The sequence below is a fragment of the Humulus lupulus genome, chromosome 2 (genome assembly GCF_963169125.1).
Source record: "Humulus lupulus chromosome 2, drHumLupu1.1, whole genome shotgun sequence".
In the NCBI taxonomy this organism is placed as follows: Eukaryota; Viridiplantae; Streptophyta; class Magnoliopsida; order Rosales; family Cannabaceae; genus Humulus; species Humulus lupulus.
The window spans coordinates 172,862,008-172,883,480 of NC_084794.1; the positions used below are offsets into that span (position 1 = coordinate 172,862,008).

Genomic DNA, 21,473 nt, shown 5'->3' on the forward strand with positions numbered 1-21,473 from the left:
CGTGCTTGCACGTCTGCCATAATTTGATGCCAGTTCTCAGGGACTAGCGGAGGGGTCTGGCCTTGGTCATCATCTCTTGCCTCAGACCTACTGCCGGTAAGTCGTACAGATCATCTTGGACGCATAGCTATCCAAGTTAATCTGCAATCAATGACTCGACAGTCAGACTATGATGGCAGGGTAATAATCCTTTCATAATCCTCCATTGGAACACAACCATTCACAAGCAATCAAGATATAATAGTTTATTCAAATATTATTTCACATGCACAGCAATGCTAATAAGCATGCCTCGATATCATCACACATCAGTCAAGGGCCAGGCCCTATCAGTATCTTATGCTTCCTATTAATCAAACAAATATCAGTATTCATATTCCTTTCCAATCATGTAAGCATATAATCATGTATACACAATTACCAAACCCTGAGTCGAGCTTGTCTTTAGCGGCGAATGTACATGTCCAGCCAGTCTTTAGGAACCCTTAAACCTAGGACACTCTGATACCAAGTTGTAACGCCCTGGGTAGCCAAGACCATTACACTGTGTGTTTATAAAGGTGCAAGACTTGCTAATCAAGTCATTTACTTAAAAACGTGTTACTGAAACCATAATTGAACTAGGGTTAAAAGATTTTGGTCATAAAAGATACATTTCATTTAGATAAACATTTCGAACATGGGATCCCAAAAGAAATAAAATTTAAAGGGCAGTTTACAAAAATTCCAGGTTATAAACAAGTATTGGTCACTCTAATGGCAAAATAGACATTTAGGCTTCTTCTATCCTGTACCACTCCTCGGCCGTAGCAGCCGATCAGCTGACTATGTACATTCAGCATCAAAGTTCTCCAACTCAGGACTGGTCCACCTTGCTCTTGGCTTTACCTACACCACGAAGCACCCGTGAGCCGAGGCCCAGCAAGAAAGCCACAATACAGAGTATAAACGGTAAATAGTAGTCAGATATTTCATGAATTATCTATCAGATACAAACAAGTCATACAGCTCACATAAACAGTGACATCAAACTACAAGCCAATAATCAGTTACTCAGATAACAAACTCGTCACAATCATCAGTTTAAACAACATTAAACATATCACGCCAAAATCCAGGGTCGGCGCCCTTAGGCCGCACCCTCTAATTATCCCACTAACTCCGGCTCGCTTAGGCCGAGCTCAGTGATTATGTATTTAACCTCAGCTACCAGTGGCCGAGTCGCGCCCTATGCGCAAATATTGATTCTGGCACTCTTAGGCTGTTTATCACATGTCCCCATGGCATAATACCATATCATGACATCACATACAAATATAGGGAGCTCTTAGTCCCAACATAAACACATAACCGGGTGTAGTTTCTTACCTTAGATTCTGATAGCTTTGATTAATGAAATCGACCTTCAAGCACGATCATGTCCCAGCCCTAGCGTACACCTAGTCACGACCATGAAATAGACCCATCAATTAACTTCAATTCTGTAACCTAACCTTGGGACCAATCCTGAGCCGTCGGGAAGCCCTAATTCCACCAAACGGGGGTGGTGGAATCAAACCCCGAGCCCCCGGGGAAAAACCCTAAGAAAATATCCAGAAACCCATTTCTGAAGGCATGGTAACGCTGCAGTGCCACAAGGTGAGCGCTACAGTGCTACAAGCAGAGGAAAAATTCCCCAGAAAAACCTTGACATAGCGCTACAGACAGCACCTTCAGCACACTAAGTTTCTCCCTCGAATTTCCCCGAGCCAAAACTCCCTAGAACCCCTCCAAACCTTAACTACACTTCAAAACAAACCTACCATTCACCACATCCCATCCCACATGGCCCAACAATCTCAAATTTAGCCACATGCACCATCAAACAAAGAAAACAAGAATTGAACCCAAAACTTAAGAACTCTTCAGAAAAACCAGAGATAAACCAGCAACTCAAATGATCAAGCTCAGAATTCCTTACCTTTGATGGGGAATTCGACCCTAGGTTGTCCTCCAAGCCTTTCTAGCCTTTAACTCCTCAGTTCCCAAAGCTTAATTCCATTAACTTTCATCAAAAACCCAAGTTCAGAAATCATCTTTAACACAGCTCAGAAAACTCATCAAAACCTTTAAACCTTACCTCAATTAAGTAGCTAATTCCTGCTAAACCCTCTAGCTTCACCAAGGTCCCTTGCCCCAAGCTCTAGCCTAAGGTTCATCTGAGTTACAGCCTCAAAAATCTTCAAGGAGAGTGAGAGAACATGTAATCGATAAGGAGAGGGAAAAAGAGTCTCTGTTTTTCCTCTTTCTTTCTTCCTTTTCCTTCCATCAGCCTCTACTACTTTCTAAAAATTCCACTAAGTCTATGAAGGCAGAATATCACTTATCTTCTTTTAGCCACCTAAAAGACCATTTTGCCATCCCATTAAAACCTAAGTCTTAAAACATTCTAAGGGCATTTTAGTCATTTGTTCCCAATTCCCGCTAATTCCTCGAGTGTCCCTAATAATTATCGCTTAACCTCGGCACCTAGCTAATCACCAATTATTTCCCTCATTGTCAAATAGTCTCCAATATGTTTCCTAGATTCCCAGAAATACCCTTAGGCTCACCCCAAGCAGGGTAAAAATCCCCACCGTGACTTTTTCGCTAAACCACTCACTAGGACCGCCTCGAGTCACAAGCTGCAAATATATCCACATACTAATGTGATCTCAACAATTTATCACAGATAATCATGTTTATGCCCTCAACGGGCCAAAATTACAGATATGCCCTTACAATCTAAACAGGGCCTACATGCATACTAATACTCATAATCATGCATCTCATATATCCAAATAATCATATAAGCATGCTTATCACATAATCATGCATTTAATCATTTAAATCACATATAATCCAGTTATGCCCTCCCGGCACACTAATCAAGGCTCTTAAGCCTTATTAGTAATTTTGGGTTGTTACAAACACTTACCAACCCTGGAGAAGTCTAGGAGAAGAGTCGGGTTGGCCCGCCTGTGGAAGCCACTTGCCCAAAAGAAGTGGTCCTTTTAGTCCCTCGTGTGGTTCTCGTTGCTGCATGGAGTCTTGTACTTCAACCCCAGGCACGTGTGCTTCATCAAAGTATAGTACCCATCTCGCTCATCCTTCTTTGGCCATTTTTGGAAGCTGTAGACATATAATATCTCAGCTGGAGAAGGAACGGGTTAGTTCTGCCTCTTGTATAGAACAAATAGCCCGACCAGCACCTGATATCCATTCGGGGATAACTGGAATGGAGCTATGCCGACAAACTTCAAAAAGTCAACATAGTACTAGTGTAGTGGCAAGGTTGCACCAACTTGAAGATGAGATGCACTCCAGGCCCCAAGGTTGTGGACGTCCTCATGTGCTCTCTCGCCCTCCCGAGACAGGCACACCCACGTCACTGGTGTCCACCTCGTAGTGGGCCATAATTCTCTCCAGAGCTCCCTGGTATTTGAGCTTGATGGGGTCACCTCCGCCTTGACTGCCTTGGTGGTGTAGGTTTTGTCCGATGGAATGGGACCCATGTTATCCTCTTCCTCCGAAATTCCAAGTCGAAGGGGCCTCTTCGCCGCCGGAGCATGGTCTCCCCTTACCACGAGAGCCTAACTACTCTCCACCACTTCCTTTCCAATCTCAGTAAGTCTTCCTGCTTCTTGATCCATCTCTATTATCTCAAGGTCGAAGGCGTAGAATTCATGTTCGTGTAGTTGTTGAAGCTCCTCAAACATCTAAAACAAGAACCCAAGTAGTTAGCGCCATGACCCGAAGAAAGATTAGCCAAAAATGAGAATCCCTAATACTATTGCTAAGGAAAAGAAGAAGGGAGAAAACTTCTAAGGGACTGGAGTATCCTCGAGGCCAAAGGATGGTCGCCAGAGAACACTACCAGAAATTATCAACATCGCCAGAATTTGGGAACATTCCAGATTCTAGTCGAAGGCCCAGAAATGTGAAAAGTCGCATAAAAAGCGTAAAGGGCCATTTCAACTGTTTTTAACGTCAAAATGTTCCCAGAAATGTCTAAAAGTGGTCAAAATGACCTCTGAAATGCGAGAAACTCAAAATCCTAGGCATGCACCTAAAACCCTCAACTGAATTCGAAAATAAACTCAAAGCCAAACAAGAAACGGAGAAGTAAAGACTTACTCGAGATGAAGCGCTTGTATGTGCTGGAGTGAGTCTGGACTTTAAAAAAAATTGTCATCTGAGCAGAAGTAGGATGATTGTTTCCAACCATCTAGAGCGTCGAGAACTTAGAAAATGGGGGAGATTCGGGAAGCTATGAAGTGAAGAAGAAATGAGGTTTTGAAGGTTTAGAGTTTTTGGAATTTCAAATGCTAAAGTGATTTCTGAGAGGCAATTCTCAAGCTTTATACTTGAAGAGCTTGGGATGAAAGCAAATCCACCCTGACCATTGATTACCTATGACATAGGCACTCGAAAATAATCCAATGATCAAGATCCAAAAGGCGTGGATCGTGATCATTAGCATGAGAAAGGGACGCCTCAATTATAGGGCAAAAAGACAATTAGGTTACGAATTAGACGTTGTGGATCATGGAGTAGACTCCTTATTAATGGCATAGATTGATGGGCCCAGCAATAGGGAGTCGACACGTGGCACTACCTTTTCAAGAGTGTGACATCATAAAGAACCCACGTGTATCCTCCCAAAGACCTTAGGGGGGCAAATGTTGTCCGTGTTTTCACCACTGGACACGTGGCAGTCATTAGATGAGTAATTAAGCTCCTCAAGCGCTAATGAGGTTTTGTACATATCGCTTAGAGCTCCTTGTGTTGGCATTAAATGATCAAATCAGAGGTACGCAGCGGAATATATGGACCCTTTTTAATAATTATTAATACCAGCCAGAATCATACACATATATAAATATAAAATCACATACAAAACAAATCAGGGATTACCTCTTGTAGCCTATCAAGTGTCCTTGAATCTTTTTGTATAAAATCAATGATCTTCCTATCCAGTGTTTTGAAAGCTCACACCTTGATCTTCCAGACCAATCCCCAATCACACAAGGACATGTGTGGGCATGTAGGATTCATAAGGTTGATTTATGTGGTGTTCTAGATTTACTCAACACATGAGATCTAGAAAGGTTTGACTAAGAGAAGATGAGTTGAATAGTTTTCAAGTTTGAGAAAAATATCGCTTTTCATAGAGAGAGAGTCTAATTTTTAATCGCTTAAAAATTCCTTAATAAAAAAAACTATTTTTCTGAAAGTATCGTACTATCAGATGTATAAAGACAATTAATCTAATTAATTAATCTTTACATTATTAAAAATAAAAATCAAATTAAAAATGATCTTATATTTATATTTAATTATTTATTTAAATCATATTTAAAAATAATAATTAAATAATGGATTAAACAAATAATTTGAAATTCAGAATTTAAATCCCAGAGATGGTGAATCCCTGTGTGTGGCGCCACACACTCACTGTACAGTGAGTGTGTTGCCCACATCAATTAGAGTTTCCCTAATTTTTCTCATTTGTTTGTTTAATCAACTTTTAAGACAATATATTTATCCCAATATAAATATCCATTAATTCAAAATTAACTTTATATTAAAATATCAGTTTTAAATTAAATAAATAAATATCATATTATAAATAAGATATTTATTATTCTCTATATATTAATCCAAACAAGATTAATATTAATTTTAACCTGTATTTTTTCAAAATAAAAACTAAATTTCTAATTAATTAATTCATAATTAATCAATTACCCATAACTATCACATAATTATTTCCTTGCCCTGTAAAATTGATTCCTTTGCAATTAAGTCATTCTCTCTACAAACCTTTCTTTTGACATCCTTACCCTTGACAATATAGGACAGAGGTGATTTGGGGGTGGACCTATAATACGAAGCTCCAATAAACCAGATTATTAATTAAACTCTTTAATCTAATAATCTTATTTATTAATTCTATGATTACTCCACTATAAACATGGAATTTCACTCTAGGTATTTATATAATTATATTTACAGAGTTTTCTCTTGTAGTCCATTGATTTAATTAATAAATGTAGTTTTGTCCTCCATTTATTGGTTCATTAATTAGAGCTGGTCAAAAATATCGTTTTACCCTTCTAATTACCTCTTGATCGTTAAGTACCATTAATTCACTAGCGAATAATTAATCTATAATCAAATTATAGATTTGAGCTCAATAACTATTCAGTTCCAGAATTAACCCTTAAGGGAACCAATATTCGATATGTTAGGAAAGTATGGATTCCATTAGTGTAATTCATGTTCCCAGCCATCCATGATATGAATCTCAAAAAAAAAGTCATTAGCCTCATTATACTAAGAGACTTTAACAAGTGAATCAAAAGATCCAATAAACATAAATAGAAGTTCATGAATACTCAGGATTTAGACTTATCTACAAATGATCATCTATTATGATAAGAATTAAATCTTTATGTGGTACGACAAGTTTGTAGAGATATTAATTCTCATTGGTCCTGTCATATATTATATACAACACATTTACTAAGATGTTTATCCACATCAATAATCTGAATCTAGATTACTCGCATCTCGTATGCTTAGCAAACCGTACTAGTAACCATTCATTAAAGATTCTATACTTTAATATGTTACTGACTATTTTATTCATTATATATGATCTTAATTCTCTCGTACTAATACAATATCATATTATCATGAATGAATAAGGAATTTTCTTGATATTAGCATATAATTAATTCAAACAATAATTATAACATTCAAATATAATAAAATCTTCCTTTTATTTAAATTCAATTAAATGTTTTTACATGCTTTTAGGGCATTAATCCTAACGCCTTGGAGTGTAAAAATCCTCTGAGTGATGTGATCCGACCAGCCATGGATGTCTCCAAGTGAGGTCACGCCACGAGGTCTGTCCTCGAGGCACGAATGTCTCCAAGCGAGGCCACATCCCATGGTCTGCTTCCAAGACATGGATGTCCCCGCAAAAGGCCATGGCCTGAGGACCATTGTGGTCCTCTCGCTTTCTTCATTCACCAATCCCCCAAGTCTAGGATTCTTGTCTTCGGGCCTGGAGTAGTTGTCAGGTGTCAATCGTTGCAGCTGTGGCTCACCATAAGATTGTCTGACAATTGTTGGTGAGCCTCGAATAGTGGCGTCAAGTTCGTACACTTGAAAATCGGCATTTCCCACAACCCCACTTGACATAGGCGAACATGCAGCTGTATCCTGACATTGTCAAATACCTGTTCCCCGTAAAGTTGGTGGGCATCTTTCTGCAAATGGGCCTCTTGCAATCTGTCTGGGCCCATGGTCTTTATTAGTGCATCCCTGTTGACGGTAAGAACTCGTCAATGATTGATGGTTAGAAAACTTCAATCTCTATACTATAGAAAGCTTTGAATCAGATAGAAAGAACTCTCATTAACAGAAGAAAACTCAGGCAACAATGAAAACCAGGATCATATATTTCTTAAGTCTTTTTCATACACTTAGTTTTCCAACCCCCTCAACCTGAAGGGATGGGGCCTATTTATAGGGGGCTCTATTGGCCCTGGATACAAACAAGTCCCAGACGACAGGGACGTCCACAGGTACTCTGACATTGTAGTGGCTCAGGGCGTAGTGGTGTCCACCCTGACAATGCCAGAGTCGTGGCCTAGGACATAGTACTGTCGGCTCTGGCGTATGGTCGGGGGTGTCCAAGTGGTACCACTACTCTTCGTACAGGTCCGTACCACCACTACTCCTTAGATGCAGATAACAGGGCCGTGTTTCTGTACTCTTCACAAACGTACGCCTCGTGTCAGCACACGTGTTCTGTACCCGGTCGTTCTCATCAATCCTCGTTCAATGCCCAATGTTCGTTTGGCATACCAATAAGGTACCTCCAAGCGGTCCCCGTGCCTATGTCAAGGAGGCTTCAACCTATGCGTATCCTGAGAAGCCAAGGCGCCAGGGGTCAAGGCTGGCCTATGCAGGTCACATGGAGACGAGGCTCGCGATATGGGCGTCGCAACAGGGCCACACCCTCGCATAGCGAGGGTGCCTCGCGTAGCGAGGGTGCCTCGCGTAGCGAGGCTGGCCCTCTTCCCTCGGGCGTAAGCATGGCTCGGGATACGGGTGCCGCAACAAGGCCATACCCTCGCGTAGCGAGGGTGCCTCGCGTAGCGAGGGTGCCTCGCGTAGCGAGGCTGGTCCTCTTCCCTCGGGTGTAGGCATGGCTCGGGATACGGGCGTCGCAACAAGGCCACACCCTCGCATAGCGAGGGTGTCTCGCGTAGCGAGGCTGGTCTTCTTCTCCCGCGTGCAGGCAAGGCGAGACCCGATGCCTGAGGGGACAAGGCATATGCAGATGGCCATCCGAGGACCCTCACATAGCGAGGGTGGCGTTCGGATTGGCAAGCAGCCAAGGGCCCTCGCATAGCGAGGGTGGCTCTCTTAGCCCGATTCCTTCAACGGCGTGTGATATCCTTGTCCCCTTGTGCGTGCAATAAGTAGCATGTAGGATGCCTCGTAGCATAGAGCTTCACTTGTAAATAAAATTCACAAGGGAAAAATTTCCACATTTACAATCCCTATGTAATTAATTATCATTTACTCCCTAAATAATGGGGAATGTTGTATTAATTGTCCATTATGGATATTAATGACCTAGGCCCATATAAATAGGGTTGGGATATCTCGTGGTAAAGGGTTAAGAGCTTTGGAGCATTGTAAACTCAGAGCAATATATACACTGCTTGAGACTCCATTGCAGCTTGCTAAAACAAGCTTCAAACTCACTAATACCAAAGACTTGTGCACTAGGGCTCTTTTAGCCTGAACCACCTAAAACATCTGTGTTATTTTCTTCTATTTTCTATCAAGTTCTTAGTTTAGGTTGATAGCGAAAAAGGCAGTCAACAATAAATTTCAAAATAATCTCCTTTTTTCAATATATTTTCTATCTTACATCTTTTATTTGAAGTCGCTTTCTAATTTTTTTTTCTTCCATTTTTGCTTCAAAATCTTACTGAAAAGTGGTTGAATTTTTTTTGGTTGAAATTTTGTTGATTGCATGATAATGGCCGAATATGGTGATTTTCCGTTGCTGGTTGCCAGTGATTTTCAAGGTGATGGTTGATTTCGTGTTGGTGTTCGCCGGCGTGTATGGCGATTTGAGGAATAGGCCGTCGGAGTTCATGAAGCTTTTTTATTGCTCTGAGCTTTTCTTCGTTAGAATAGATATAAGGAGCATAATTATAACTCTATGATCATCTCCACAATATATTTATGAGTTGTTGTATTTTACGAGGATGAAATAATACTAATTTATATAAGATTATATAGGGTACTAAATGAATGCTATTAGATGACATTTGGTCATAAAGTGGTAGACTACTTTCCTCTATATATGTAATTGAAAATGCATGCTACTATGTAGTGAGATACTTGCATCATGGTTTTTGTTTCTTCCAAGATTGCTAGATGTTAGCATATTATGCTTCTTCCAATTATGTCTTGTCAACACTTTTCATCTCAGTTTTTGTAGTGGGTGAACAAGGGAAGAAGATTGCTCCGCGTGCAAGACCATGACCAGACAATATTTTTGGAAAAAAAAAATTTAGTAGCATATAAATATTAAAATAGTCGTACAGCAGTATGTATGTAAATTTTCGAAGGTTAGTGTATATAAGAAATAAACCCTAAAATCTAACGAATATTTTTTCGATGATAAATTGTGTTGAAAGCTACTCATAACTTGTATTAAACGTGGTTATATTTACTTTTGTATAACTATCCAACCATCAAAATGATTCATTTTGGTATCAGCTATTTTGGGCAACATTGCATTAATATTCTTCGGATTCTCATCGTGGACATGATTTTACGTTCTTCCCTAGCCACTTTTAAAATTAGATATTAAACATCTCTAGCACATAATTTTACTTGGCCAACATACCCAGTGAATTATGATTAAACGTTGTATAACAGTAAAAGTTAATAGATGTAATTAGAGTAAGAATATGTGCAGCTAAACATTACAGTACAGCGACATAAGAATTTATCATAACTAATTATATTTATCAAAACTAATCATATTTACACATGTTTAATGCTAATTAATATAAATAACGCTCTCATCAACTACCATCTTTTAGGTTATATATGTCCCAAGATTCAACTAATTTATTTTGGATGGTCTTCACAATGGACTAAACATACACATTCACACTTACATAACATGGGAATTATACCAATTAAAGAAAATTCCCATGAAAAAATAACTTCAATATCAATATAATATGGTACAATATATATGAAACGGAAAACATTTCTAAAATTAAAATTATAACAACAAAAAAAAATCATATATTTTCTTTTCTTGTAGCTGACAATGTCTGAATTAAAACACAAAATTAGGCTATTTGTTATTCTTGTAAGTCGATCTCCAATCATTCTCATATATTCATTAAGACTAATTCAAAAAGACTACGACCACCAAATATTGATCGGCAGAGTGAAATGCAACCAGCCACACACGGCTTCTAAGTCCACTCCACACATCGGAACTTTCTTCCTTTCTTTTTTTTTTTCTTTTTTCCTTTTCTCAATCGTTTTCATCTTTTAGAAGATAAAAACCATGTAATGAGAGATCACTTTCTACTGTCAACTGAAATTTAAAAGAAAGGAAAGTAGTCTGTCCAATCCAACAATATTTTTTACAAGGACTTACAAGTGGACCAGCCCACAGAATTGCAGCACTTTCAAGTTCCCAGCTCACACAGGCACCCGTCTGCCTCGATAACGGTCGAAAAGCTGCATCACCAATGAATGAGTTGGTTACTCTCAGTTCACTACTTTTACTAACATCTATGCAAACCTCGTAAACATAACCAAAACTAGTGTGTACCAGTTCGTGAGTTTATTCATGGTGAAATTTTGAAAATACAGAAAACTATATCAGTGCCTTCATAATGTTATGCATTATACAAAATTCCTTCTGTCAACTAACACTAACAGAAAAACCATATCGTGTAATGACTGAGCAAGTGTGGCCAAACAATGCAAATTTCACCTTATAATTGGGATGGCTAAGGAAACAACTAAAGCCCCAGACCAAAGTGACTGCTAGCACAGTACTAAAATCTTACAGAATCTTAGTCCCTCTGCTTTTCTCATTGTGAACACAACTACACAAGACACCAAATCCCTATGAATCACTGCTACCTTTAATATGTTGCAGATGATATTTTCATCTTTAAGAATGTTCTAAAACACAATCAAGGGTTATTGTTACATAAAATGGAACCTCAAATTTAGCTTTCAATGTATATAAATATAGATACGATGTATTTTTCACAGCAAATCGTATTTCCATTCATTGCATGATGACTTATCCATTCTTCTTTACCCACATGACACTAGTGTTTCACTAAAGATAGCAAATTTACTTGGTTATTACAGCATCATAAGGCAAGAATGGCAGCTGAAATAAACAATGTTTTCAAAAAATTGCACTTTTATACACAATCTTTTTTTTGCAGTAAATATAACCAATATCTTTAAAATATTGTACTTTTATACCCAAACTTTTTTTTTTACACGTAAATATACTCAATTTTTTTTATATATCGCACTTTTATACCTATTTTTATTATTTTAATTAATAATAAGTAAAGGAAAAATATAAGATTTAAATTATTTTCTCTTTTTTATTCTTTCTCGAAATAGCTATTTTAATTTAAACTTTTATAAATGTTTTATTAAAATTAATAAAAATGATTTAAAATAATTAAAAACTTATATATTTTTATCAATTTAAAATATAAGTTTTTTTTAAAAAAAAAGTAAAGGAAAAATATAAATTTAATTATTTTGATTAAATTTACTATTCTTAATTTTTTTTTATTACTATTTTAAAAGTGAAAATAATTTGAAATTTTAAAAATAACTAATATCCTATATTTTTCATTCACTTTCTTATTATTTCTCAAAATAATTTTAAAAAATAAGTATAAAAGTGCACCATTTTAAAAACATTGGGTATATTTACTGCCAAAAAAAAAATTTGGATATAAAAGTGTAACATTTTGAAGACATTGAGTATATTTACCGCTAAAAGCAAGATTGAGTATAAAAATGCAACATTTTGAAAGCATTGAGTATTTTAGCCGTCATTACTCTAAGGCAAAATATCTTTGATGTGAGCAACTTTAAGAAACAATAAGTTGTGTATTGATAGAATAAAAAAGATATAAGATATCTTGTGGTTAGAAAGAGATAATATCTTTGATGTGTTAGTAAAAGTAAAAAAACTTTAATGCCATGCAAAGAAAATGCTATGAACCCGATGTTTCTACGGTAAGAAGCATTTAAGTTGTGGTGCAAGAGTTGAATATAAGCATAAAGGTCAGTTAGGAAATTCTAAACTCCAAAATGGTATGAAGAAAATTGTATGAAATCTTGCAGCTTTCCTTGTGGTTCAAACATTAGATTTTTATAAGTTAATGAAAACTATAGTGGGATGGAACAAAGTTCGGAGTTCATTCTGGGTGACATTTGCAAAGAAGACTAAGCATTTTCCTTCACCTAGAGTGATTGAAGCATATCTATCTCGTAATGTCAGCTTTATTTGTATGTACAACTACAACAAGCATTTATACAGGACAGTTGTCCCGTACTCTTTTATTCTCTTCTCCTTAGTTTCATTACTGCTGCATCCTGTATTTTTTTTTTTTTCAAATTATTACTTCGCTTCTGAAAACAGTTGCTTCCCTTCAATACCATAAATATGAAGATGTACTACCAAGTATCAACTTAATAACATGCTATCACCTCTACAAACACTAATTAAGCCTAACATCAACAATCGTTCCCCAAAATATTCACCCTTTATACATGCAAAAGTTGCAAGTATTCCATAAAAGAAATGTGTAAATTATACTCTCCACTTCAAAACTTTTGTTTGCTAAAACAAACTGTTTTAGGAAAAAAAAACAATGCTCGGAAATAACTTTTGCATTTCATATTGGCTCTGTTCCTGAAAAGGTTCCTCAGCTATATATTTTCCTTCTTTCACACATAAACACATACTTAATAAGTGTATCTCAATACAACCCACATACTTAATAAGTCTGTATCTCAATACAACCTTCATATTCAACTGTATAATAATTCAATCTCGCATTACTTATTTCATGAATCATTGATTATCATACTACCAACATGCAAATTCAATCAAACAAATTTCTAATAGTCCAATATGGTTAACTAAACATTATGCAACATCGTACAAAAAGGCACTACATGCAATCATCAAACCTAAACTAAAAGAATGGGACACCGATTCTCAACACAACTGTTAGTTCACTATATTTTCTATAAAAAAAATAATAAAGCAGCAAAAATCAAAACATCAATCTTGTATTATTACTAAAAATAATGAATACAGGAAAATTAGATGAAAACAACCACTTGACAAACGATTCACACATAAAACACAACTTAATAATAACTCATGAATAATATGATGCTACTAACAGAAAGAAATAGTTGTGGGAGAAGAATAATAAATCACATTATTTATGCTATCGTAATGCAACCAGCAGACTAAAAAAACCTTATATAGAACTTACGATAATTCATAGTGATCATAAAATAATATGCATTACTAATTCAGACTTCTCTTCGTATTTGTAAGTCATTTTCCTTAACACAGGTAACTTTTGTATGTTTTGTACAAATAAGAAGATGACCAAGAGATTTCCCAGGCTAAACCTAAAGTAATTCATGTTCTAAAAATCAGACAACAGAATTTTATTTTAGATCTAAATGAACTGGTATAGATGGTTAATAGAAAATAAATTCCTTGATAAAAGAAAGGGAAAGAGAAGTATTGGTTTCATTGTAAACATACCGATCTAATATACGGCTGTTGTAGCAACCACCCAAGTATAGGTATCCTCTGCAGAAAAACAGCTAGTGTAGGCCAGAAACCACTGCAAGATAGTTGCAATCAGCAAACTTCAAAGGAGAGAATATATAGATTACTGTAAAAATCATGAAAGTGAATATCCAATAAACCTGAAGAGTACAATGAACCCATATCCCTCCAAAATCATGCCACAAATGGGCCAACCTATAACTACCAAGAAAAAGCCAAGACCAAATGAAATTGTTCCCTGTACAATCAACAAACAGAAAGCAGGTGTGAAAAAGAGATTTTCAAACAAGAACTATGAATGTACGAGAAGAGAGATTAAACAACTAAAACCTTGAAATTTTGAGGTTTCATGAAGAATTGCATAGAGGACTTTAGTCCTATTGTAAGAGTCACCCCTGAGAAGAAGAGTATCTGATTAAGTACCACCAAGAAATGACGCAATGTTAAGACAGTACCTTTCATTATATTAAAAATAAAAGTAAACAATAAGCAAAAAGAAAAAGGAATACACATACAAACAAAGAAGAAGGCTACTGGGAACGAAAACTACATTTCAGACTAACTTACATTTCCCATGGCAAGTAATCCTTTGTCAAAGAAGAAGATAATTCCGAGAAATGAGAAGAAAACGCCAAATCCGGTCAATCCTATTCCAATCTCTGATCCATTTAACAATTTCCAGAGTTAATGATCTCATAATATTAATACAAACGCATACATATATTTTAGAAAAGACAACAAGAAAACAGAAAAAGCTAGCAAACAATTCATAACATATTATTCAATATTGTGTGACGCATGGGATATAGTAATCGACTACATTGCTGAACCAAGAGAAAACCTAACCAAGCAATTTTGAGATTTAAGCATTAATCCTAAATATGCTGCAAATCCTTGTTAATATCATAAGTACTAGAAGTAGAACAAGTGAAATGTTGAATCGTAGATCAAGTTACATAGTTACCAATTCCAAGACAAGTAGAATGAAATCATCATTACAAGTTTTCCAATTTTAGTAATTTCCAAATATTTATTCATAGAAAGACATTTAATTTCCCAGCAGTGACGTTTCTTAAAAGATAGATAAAATACAATTCTAAGCGATATCAACACAGCAATATCAAAAATATATATAAAATAAGAAAATTCAAAAGCAACTCACTTTTCCGATCATTCATTTCGAAAGAAACCATTTTCGCCGAAGATTCACTGCATGGAGTCACAGAAAATGTAAATTTTAGAGAGAGAGAGAGAACTATTAGGATGCAGGAAATCAACCTTAGAAAACCGTAAATTGGAGTAAGGAAAATTGTGGGAGGACCTGCAGAGAGTGAGAAATGAGAATCGAATGGAGAGTGGGGTTAGTGAGAGATCGGATCTAAAGAGCAAGCAGCGATGAGAAACGAAAGAAAAATGAAGCCCTAAGATGGAGATCAAGCCTTATAAACACTCCCAAACCCAAATACATGAGCGAGCTGTTTATTTATACTCACTCACTCAATGTCCCCGTGAAATTTTGCTAAACGGTAAAGTTTTGAAAACCGAAACCCAAAAACATCGCCCAAAAAAAAACTGGGTAGTAATAGTGGACAATTGCTTAAATTTTTTGTTCATATAATCTCCAAACAAAAATGATTGAAAATACGTAATGAAAATAGAAAAATAAAAACTAAAATAGAAGGAGAAGGAGAAGGAGAAGGAAGAAATGGAAAATTAAAAGATCACAGAAAAATGTTAGTTAAATGTGGAAGTAAGAGAGAAATTTGGGAGTTACAAAGTAGGGCGAGGGCGGAGAAGAAAGAAGGAAACCTGAGGCTGTGGCTGTGGCTGGCTGAGGCTGAGGCTGAGCTTTGGTTGTCGTCGTCTTCCTAGATGAACATCAAATGGCTGAAGAGAGGAGAGGAGTCCAGATGGAATCGGAAATGTAAAAGGGAAACGCTAAATCCATTCTTTTATTTATTTTTATTTTTATTAAACCCCTATTCTTTTATTTTACTATTATGACACCCCTTATAAAGCCACATCCGTTGGATTCTTTTCAACTTTGATCTAACCATCAAAAGCTATAACGAACGACCTGGAACAAGTGTACATTTACACATACACCTTTGCTTCTTTATACTAGAGCGGACGGGTATTATATTCGCAATGGATTGCTTAAAATTATATTTTGATGGGCATCTCGACAAAATAGCTTATTTTTTTAAAGTTATTTTGCAATTTAACCTAATTTAATAATTTTTTACAAAATAATCTCTCATAATTTAGACAAGTGGTCGAAAATTTAAACAGCTGGTCGAAAAATTTAGACAACTGGTCGAATTTTAAACGGAGGCCATTTTGCAAAAAGTTATCAAAAGTAGACCAGAGTGCAAAACCACTTAAATTAAGAGACTATTTTCACCGATTCTTTATTTTCTATTTTTATTTACTTTTACATCAATTTTTATTATTTTAATACTAATTTTATCTATTTTTATTAAATATTATATGTTTATTTTATTATTTTTAACTATCAATAATAAAATATAAAAAAAATTATTTTTTTATATTATCAATAACTATTAAAAAAAATTATCTCTATCATTCTAATATTGTAGATCTCGAAAAATACCAAAATTAAAAAAAAATCATCTGAAACCGTTATTTGAGTGAAAATATATGAATATTCAAAGTTTTCGTCAAATTTCAGTGCAAAGCATCGAAATTGCATCGAAAAAGTATCGTTTTGGACAAAAATCAAGTATTCATGATTGCATCGCAACAACATCGAAACATCATCGATTTTGCATCGAAACACCATCGATTTGGCATCGAAACACCATCAATTTTGCATCGAAAAAGCATCGTTTTGGTCAAAAAACAATTTTTCATGATTGCATCACAAGAGCATCAAAACACCATTGATTTTGCATCGAAACAACATCGATTTTGCATCAAAATTGCATCGAAACACCATAAAAAAAAGTATCTAAATTGCATCAAAACGATGCATTTACGATGCAAAATCGATGCAATTTTGATGCTCTTGTGATGCAATCATAAAAACTGGTTTTTTGGCCAAAATAATGCTTTTTCGATGCAAAACGATGGTGTTTCGATACTATTGCGATGCAATCATGAAGACTTAATTTTTGGCCAAAACGATGTTTTTTCGATGTTCTTGCGATGTAATCTTGAAAACTTATATTTTGGCCAAAACGATGCTTTTTCGATGTAAGATCGATGGTATTTCGATGTAAAGCTGGTGATGTTTCGATGCTATTGTGATGCAATCATGAAAACTTGATTTTTGGCCAAAACGATGCTTTTTCGATGCAATTTCATTGCTCTGCACTGAAATTTGACGAAAACTTTAGAGGTTCATATTTTTTCACTCAAATGTCTGTTTCAAATTTTTTTTTTTTTAATTTTGGTATTTTTTCCGAGATCTACATGATTAGAATGAGATAGATAGAGAGTCAAAGAATGAGAGATGTTAGAGAGGGAAGGTTCGGATCGAGAGAAAAATGGGGTGTTTGAATGTTAGAAGTATTTTTGTATAAAAAATTAAAATTGTCATATATTTGAGATAGTAACTTATATTTGTATATTAAAAAATTTCACTAAGTTATCATACATATAACATAAAATTCCCCTATCAAAATTACACGTGTTACTTTTCGACACCTAATCAATATAATTATTATTAAGTGAAAAGTACGCATAAAAAAAGTTCAAATATGTAAAATAAAAATTTATTTTAGTTATGTTAAAAAATATTTAATGCATAATTTATATTTACATATACGTTATTTTAAAATTGTACACAAGCGTTTACATTAATGCTTAAACTTTTATATTTTGATAGGAGTGACACATCCAATGCATACAAAAATAATACTTCTTTAAAATTTTAGACAATTGACTAATATCTTTATAAATTTAAGTTTAACGAGAAATTATTATTTTCGCTATATTTAATATATATATATATTATTGTTTAATTTTAAAATCCTTTAAATAAAAAATAATAATAAAATCATCTAAATAATATAAATAAATAATAAATGAGTCATAATAATTTCTCATCACATATTTTAAAATTTCATATTAAATTATTTAAATTACTCAATTATGTGTTCAAAACTATAACAAAAAAATATTTATGTGATTAAATTTATTCTTTTTTTCTTTTAATAATTATTTATTTTGTTGTAATTCTCTATCCAACCCTATATATAATAAGACATAATTTTTTTTGTTTAATTATTTTTTAATGAGAAATTACTTATTTTAATAGCTTAAATCATTGATTAAATAATATATTTATATATAATTTTTTGTTGGTTTTAAAAAAAATAATAATTAAAATTTGATCAAATAAACTTTATAAATTCATAGTTTTAATTTATGATTTTTGAATATTTATTCTATAAAAAAATATTTTAAAATTAGAATCACCATATATAATATATAAATCAAAATATAAAAAATACCAAAATTTAAATATTATGAACAAAAATTTTGAACTAATAAACAACATCAAATAATTTACTTTAAAACTAGAATGCACTATGTCTTTATATTTAAAAAGTGTGTATCTAACAGATTTTTGGTTTAACAGTTTAAAAAAATTATCATATTAATTATTTTTTAAAAATTGTAGTCAATGTTTTGGCTTAATTTTTTTTAATATATTTAAATCATTTTTTATAATACATGTCATTGTTTATTTATTCAAAATTTTAAAGACAGTTAAAAAATATAATAAAAATAAATTAATACATTTTTAAAATAAAATTATACAAACGTCATTGCACATTGCTTTTACCTAGTATATAGTATTAGGTAAATATTAATTAGTGTTTTATAAGGAACAAATAATTTTAAACTAATAATATATATTATTAGGTTTCAGGTTACTCATCATTAAATATTTTTAGTTAATTATTGAGTTAATCACAACCATTCAATACCAATCAAATGGCTAGAATTAATTTGATCATCGATGGTGTTGACTTTTTTTTTAGCTATCAACTAATTAAACAAAAAGCTTAAAGAAATGCAAGAATAACACAGGGATTTACGTGGTTCAAGTTATTAATTAACCATTGTCCACGAGTCACTTGTATTAGGATTTGAGGAGCTCGGAGGTTTTAAGCTGCTATGGAGTTCGGGCAGCATTTTAGCAATGCTCTGAATACAAAAAGTGGGGATCGGTCTTTTACAAAGTGTGTCGTAGCCCTATTTAAAGACAACTGAGGACAATTAATTCCCTTAATGGGGATTTACTACAAACGTTCTCCCTTAATGGGGTATTAATGGATAGTAAATATATATTCCCGTAGTTAAGGAGATGGTGGACCCAAACATGTCACAGTGGACCCATTTACGAGGTTACAGCTCACAACTTTTTGGGGTAACACGTCATTGCTAGTGTTAGAGGGGTAGCTGGATGTTTTCCCATGCCAGGGGCATCGTGAGACATCATGTTGCTTGTACAGACTCGACACCACGACTTGGGTAACAGTAAAATGTCAGACAGCTGCCTTGTGGTCCAGGGTTGTTGTGCTTGACACTTGGCACTCTACTCTGGGCCTGGAAGACGATTCTCGCATGCCTGGATGACTTGAATGGAGAAGACCTAGAGGATGCCGTAATCATAGTACTCGAGACGTAGTCCTCCTCGAGGACATACTTCTTCGGAGGTGATGCACGATCAACACGGGGAGAGGCTTTCCTCCCGATGAGCTCTAGGCGAGCTCACAAGGGCTTCATTATCTTCCGTGAAGCTTAAATACTCCTTAATGACTGCCACATGTCACTTGGAAAAAACACGGACAACATTTGCCCCCAGTCTTCACTCTTCCTCAGACAATGGAGACTTAGACTGAGAGGAGTAATATTAAGGGGCATATTCTGCAGCATCCCAAATTTGCTAATAAGGCTTACACTACACCAAATACCCCTTATCATAACATAAGAATATAATACTATTGAAAAAGTATTATGATATACATATATGTGGTAAAAGAAAAAAAAATGGCGGTAATCTTGTAAAAGTTATATTTTTTCCCAAGCTAATTCCTTTTTTCCTAGCCCGCCTATATCTCCCCCGTTTTCTTCTTCGCACCCATCTGCACCTCTCCCTGCATCAAAATCTTCCATTTACGCAATACCCACCATTAGAATCGACCAGTCCCTTCTGAACGATGACCCTTTTATGCTCTGCGCCGTCTGCAAGGACCAGTTCGAGCTTGGCATAGAGGCCAAACAGCTTCCCTGTAAGCATCTCTACCATCCCGGCTGCATTCTGCCCTGGCTCGCTCACCATAACTCCTGCCCCATTTGTCGGTTCTGGTTACTCGTATAGCAAGCCAACCGAGACTCTTTTGGGTCCCTGGAAAGGGTTTGATTACGGGGGATGAGGACTGGTTTGATTACGCTAGTACTTTGAGATATATTGCTAGGAGGCACGATCTTCCCTGGAGGCTTTGGTTTGAAACCAGGTAATGTTCTCGTCACCATCACCAAATGCTTTCCCTTGCTCTCTCTCTAGCTCCCTTTCTTTTCTCTCTTCTTCTTTCTCATTTCTCCATTTATTCAAAGGCTTGAAAGAACCCAAAGAGTAATCGATTTTGAGAGGGTTCTTCTCTTTCATGATTGTTGGAGAGCGATTCATAGACTTTTCTCTTGTGTTTGCGTGAGCCTTCAACATTGGATCTTTAATCATTATTTTCTTGGTATTCATAAGGTATTTGTTTCAGCAAATCTATTTTTCCCCTATGAATCATGATTTTGAACCCTAGAAATTCTATTATAATGGGTAAGTTAAATGTTTTGAGCTACCATTATTGGTATATAATTTTGTTTTCTTTTTTGATTTCCGAAAGCCCCAAAATTTACTCTCGAATTGGTTTGTGTTTCCCCTAGATATTAAAAATCTCTTGCATTTTATTTTTTAGATTTCTCTTTGCAGTTTGGGTAATGCATTGCTCTGTTTCTCATTTTTGTGAAATGAGATTGATTGGTTCAATATTTTTTTAATCAATTACAACTAGTCTCTCGTCTCTCTTCTCTGTTTAATTGCTTGCAAAGTATTTGATAAATGTCCTCTTTCAATTTCAATTTACTTTCTTATCCTCATAAAACTAATTGGTATTAATTATCTATATGGATCAATAATCAAATATCTTAGAAACTGATTCTCATTTGTGTCTATATATTATCTTGTGATTTGTCTATGTCTTTGTCATAGAAGTGGACGCTACTTAGAGACCAAACAAATATATTATATATTTTTTTCATATATGTGTTAGTGTGAAGCTGCCACCTTGATTATGTAAATCTTTTAGGATATCAACGATAGTCTTTCAAAGTGCTTTGTTTAATGGTAGAGACAATGGCTTTTGACATAGCAATTTTTTATTTATTTTTTAAATATTGCTCTCTTTTTGCTCAAATAGATTTGATCATTTGTCATCTAAGTTCTAACCAAAATTAACTTAAATTAAAAGAATGAGGACTGGTTTTCTTT

At 34.9% G+C, this 21,473-nt stretch overlaps 1 protein-coding gene across 2 annotated transcripts; it reads right to left on the reverse strand.

Moving 5' to 3' along the window:
• Positions 1-10,356: 10,356 nt before the first annotated feature.
• On the reverse strand, positions 10,357-15,920 carry LOC133818723 (vesicle transport protein GOT1-like). Of its 2 annotated transcripts, none has more exons than XM_062251754.1 (7): positions 15,764-15,920; positions 15,117-15,163; positions 14,522-14,613; positions 14,285-14,365; positions 14,095-14,192; positions 13,928-14,009; positions 10,357-10,827 (listed from the first exon to the last, which is right to left on the reverse strand). In XM_062251754.1, exons 2-7 carry the CDS (start codon positions 15,145-15,147, stop codon positions 10,789-10,791), a joined length of 423 nt encoding a protein of 140 aa, XP_062107738.1. In that variant the 5' UTR covers positions 15,148-15,163; positions 15,764-15,920; the 3' UTR covers positions 10,357-10,788. The 2 variants fall into 2 exon arrangements, with proteins under 2 accessions (XP_062107738.1, XP_062107739.1); XM_062251755.1 differs by lacking the exon at positions 15,764-15,920 and adding an exon at positions 15,276-15,393.
• Positions 15,921-21,473: the final 5,553 nt, after the last annotated feature.

Coding starts and splice junctions, on each gene's coding strand:
- LOC133818723 (XM_062251754.1), bottom strand. CDS start 15,147: ATGGTTTCTTTCGAAATGAATGATCGGAAAA. Junction 14,193..14,284: donor TGAAACCTCAAAATTTCAAG/GTTTTAGTTGTT, acceptor TTGATTGTACAG/GGAACAATTTCATTTGGTCT. Junction 10,828..13,927: donor AACAGCCGTATATTAGATCG/GTATGTTTACAA, acceptor TTGGTGATGCAG/CTTTTCGACCGTTATCGAGG.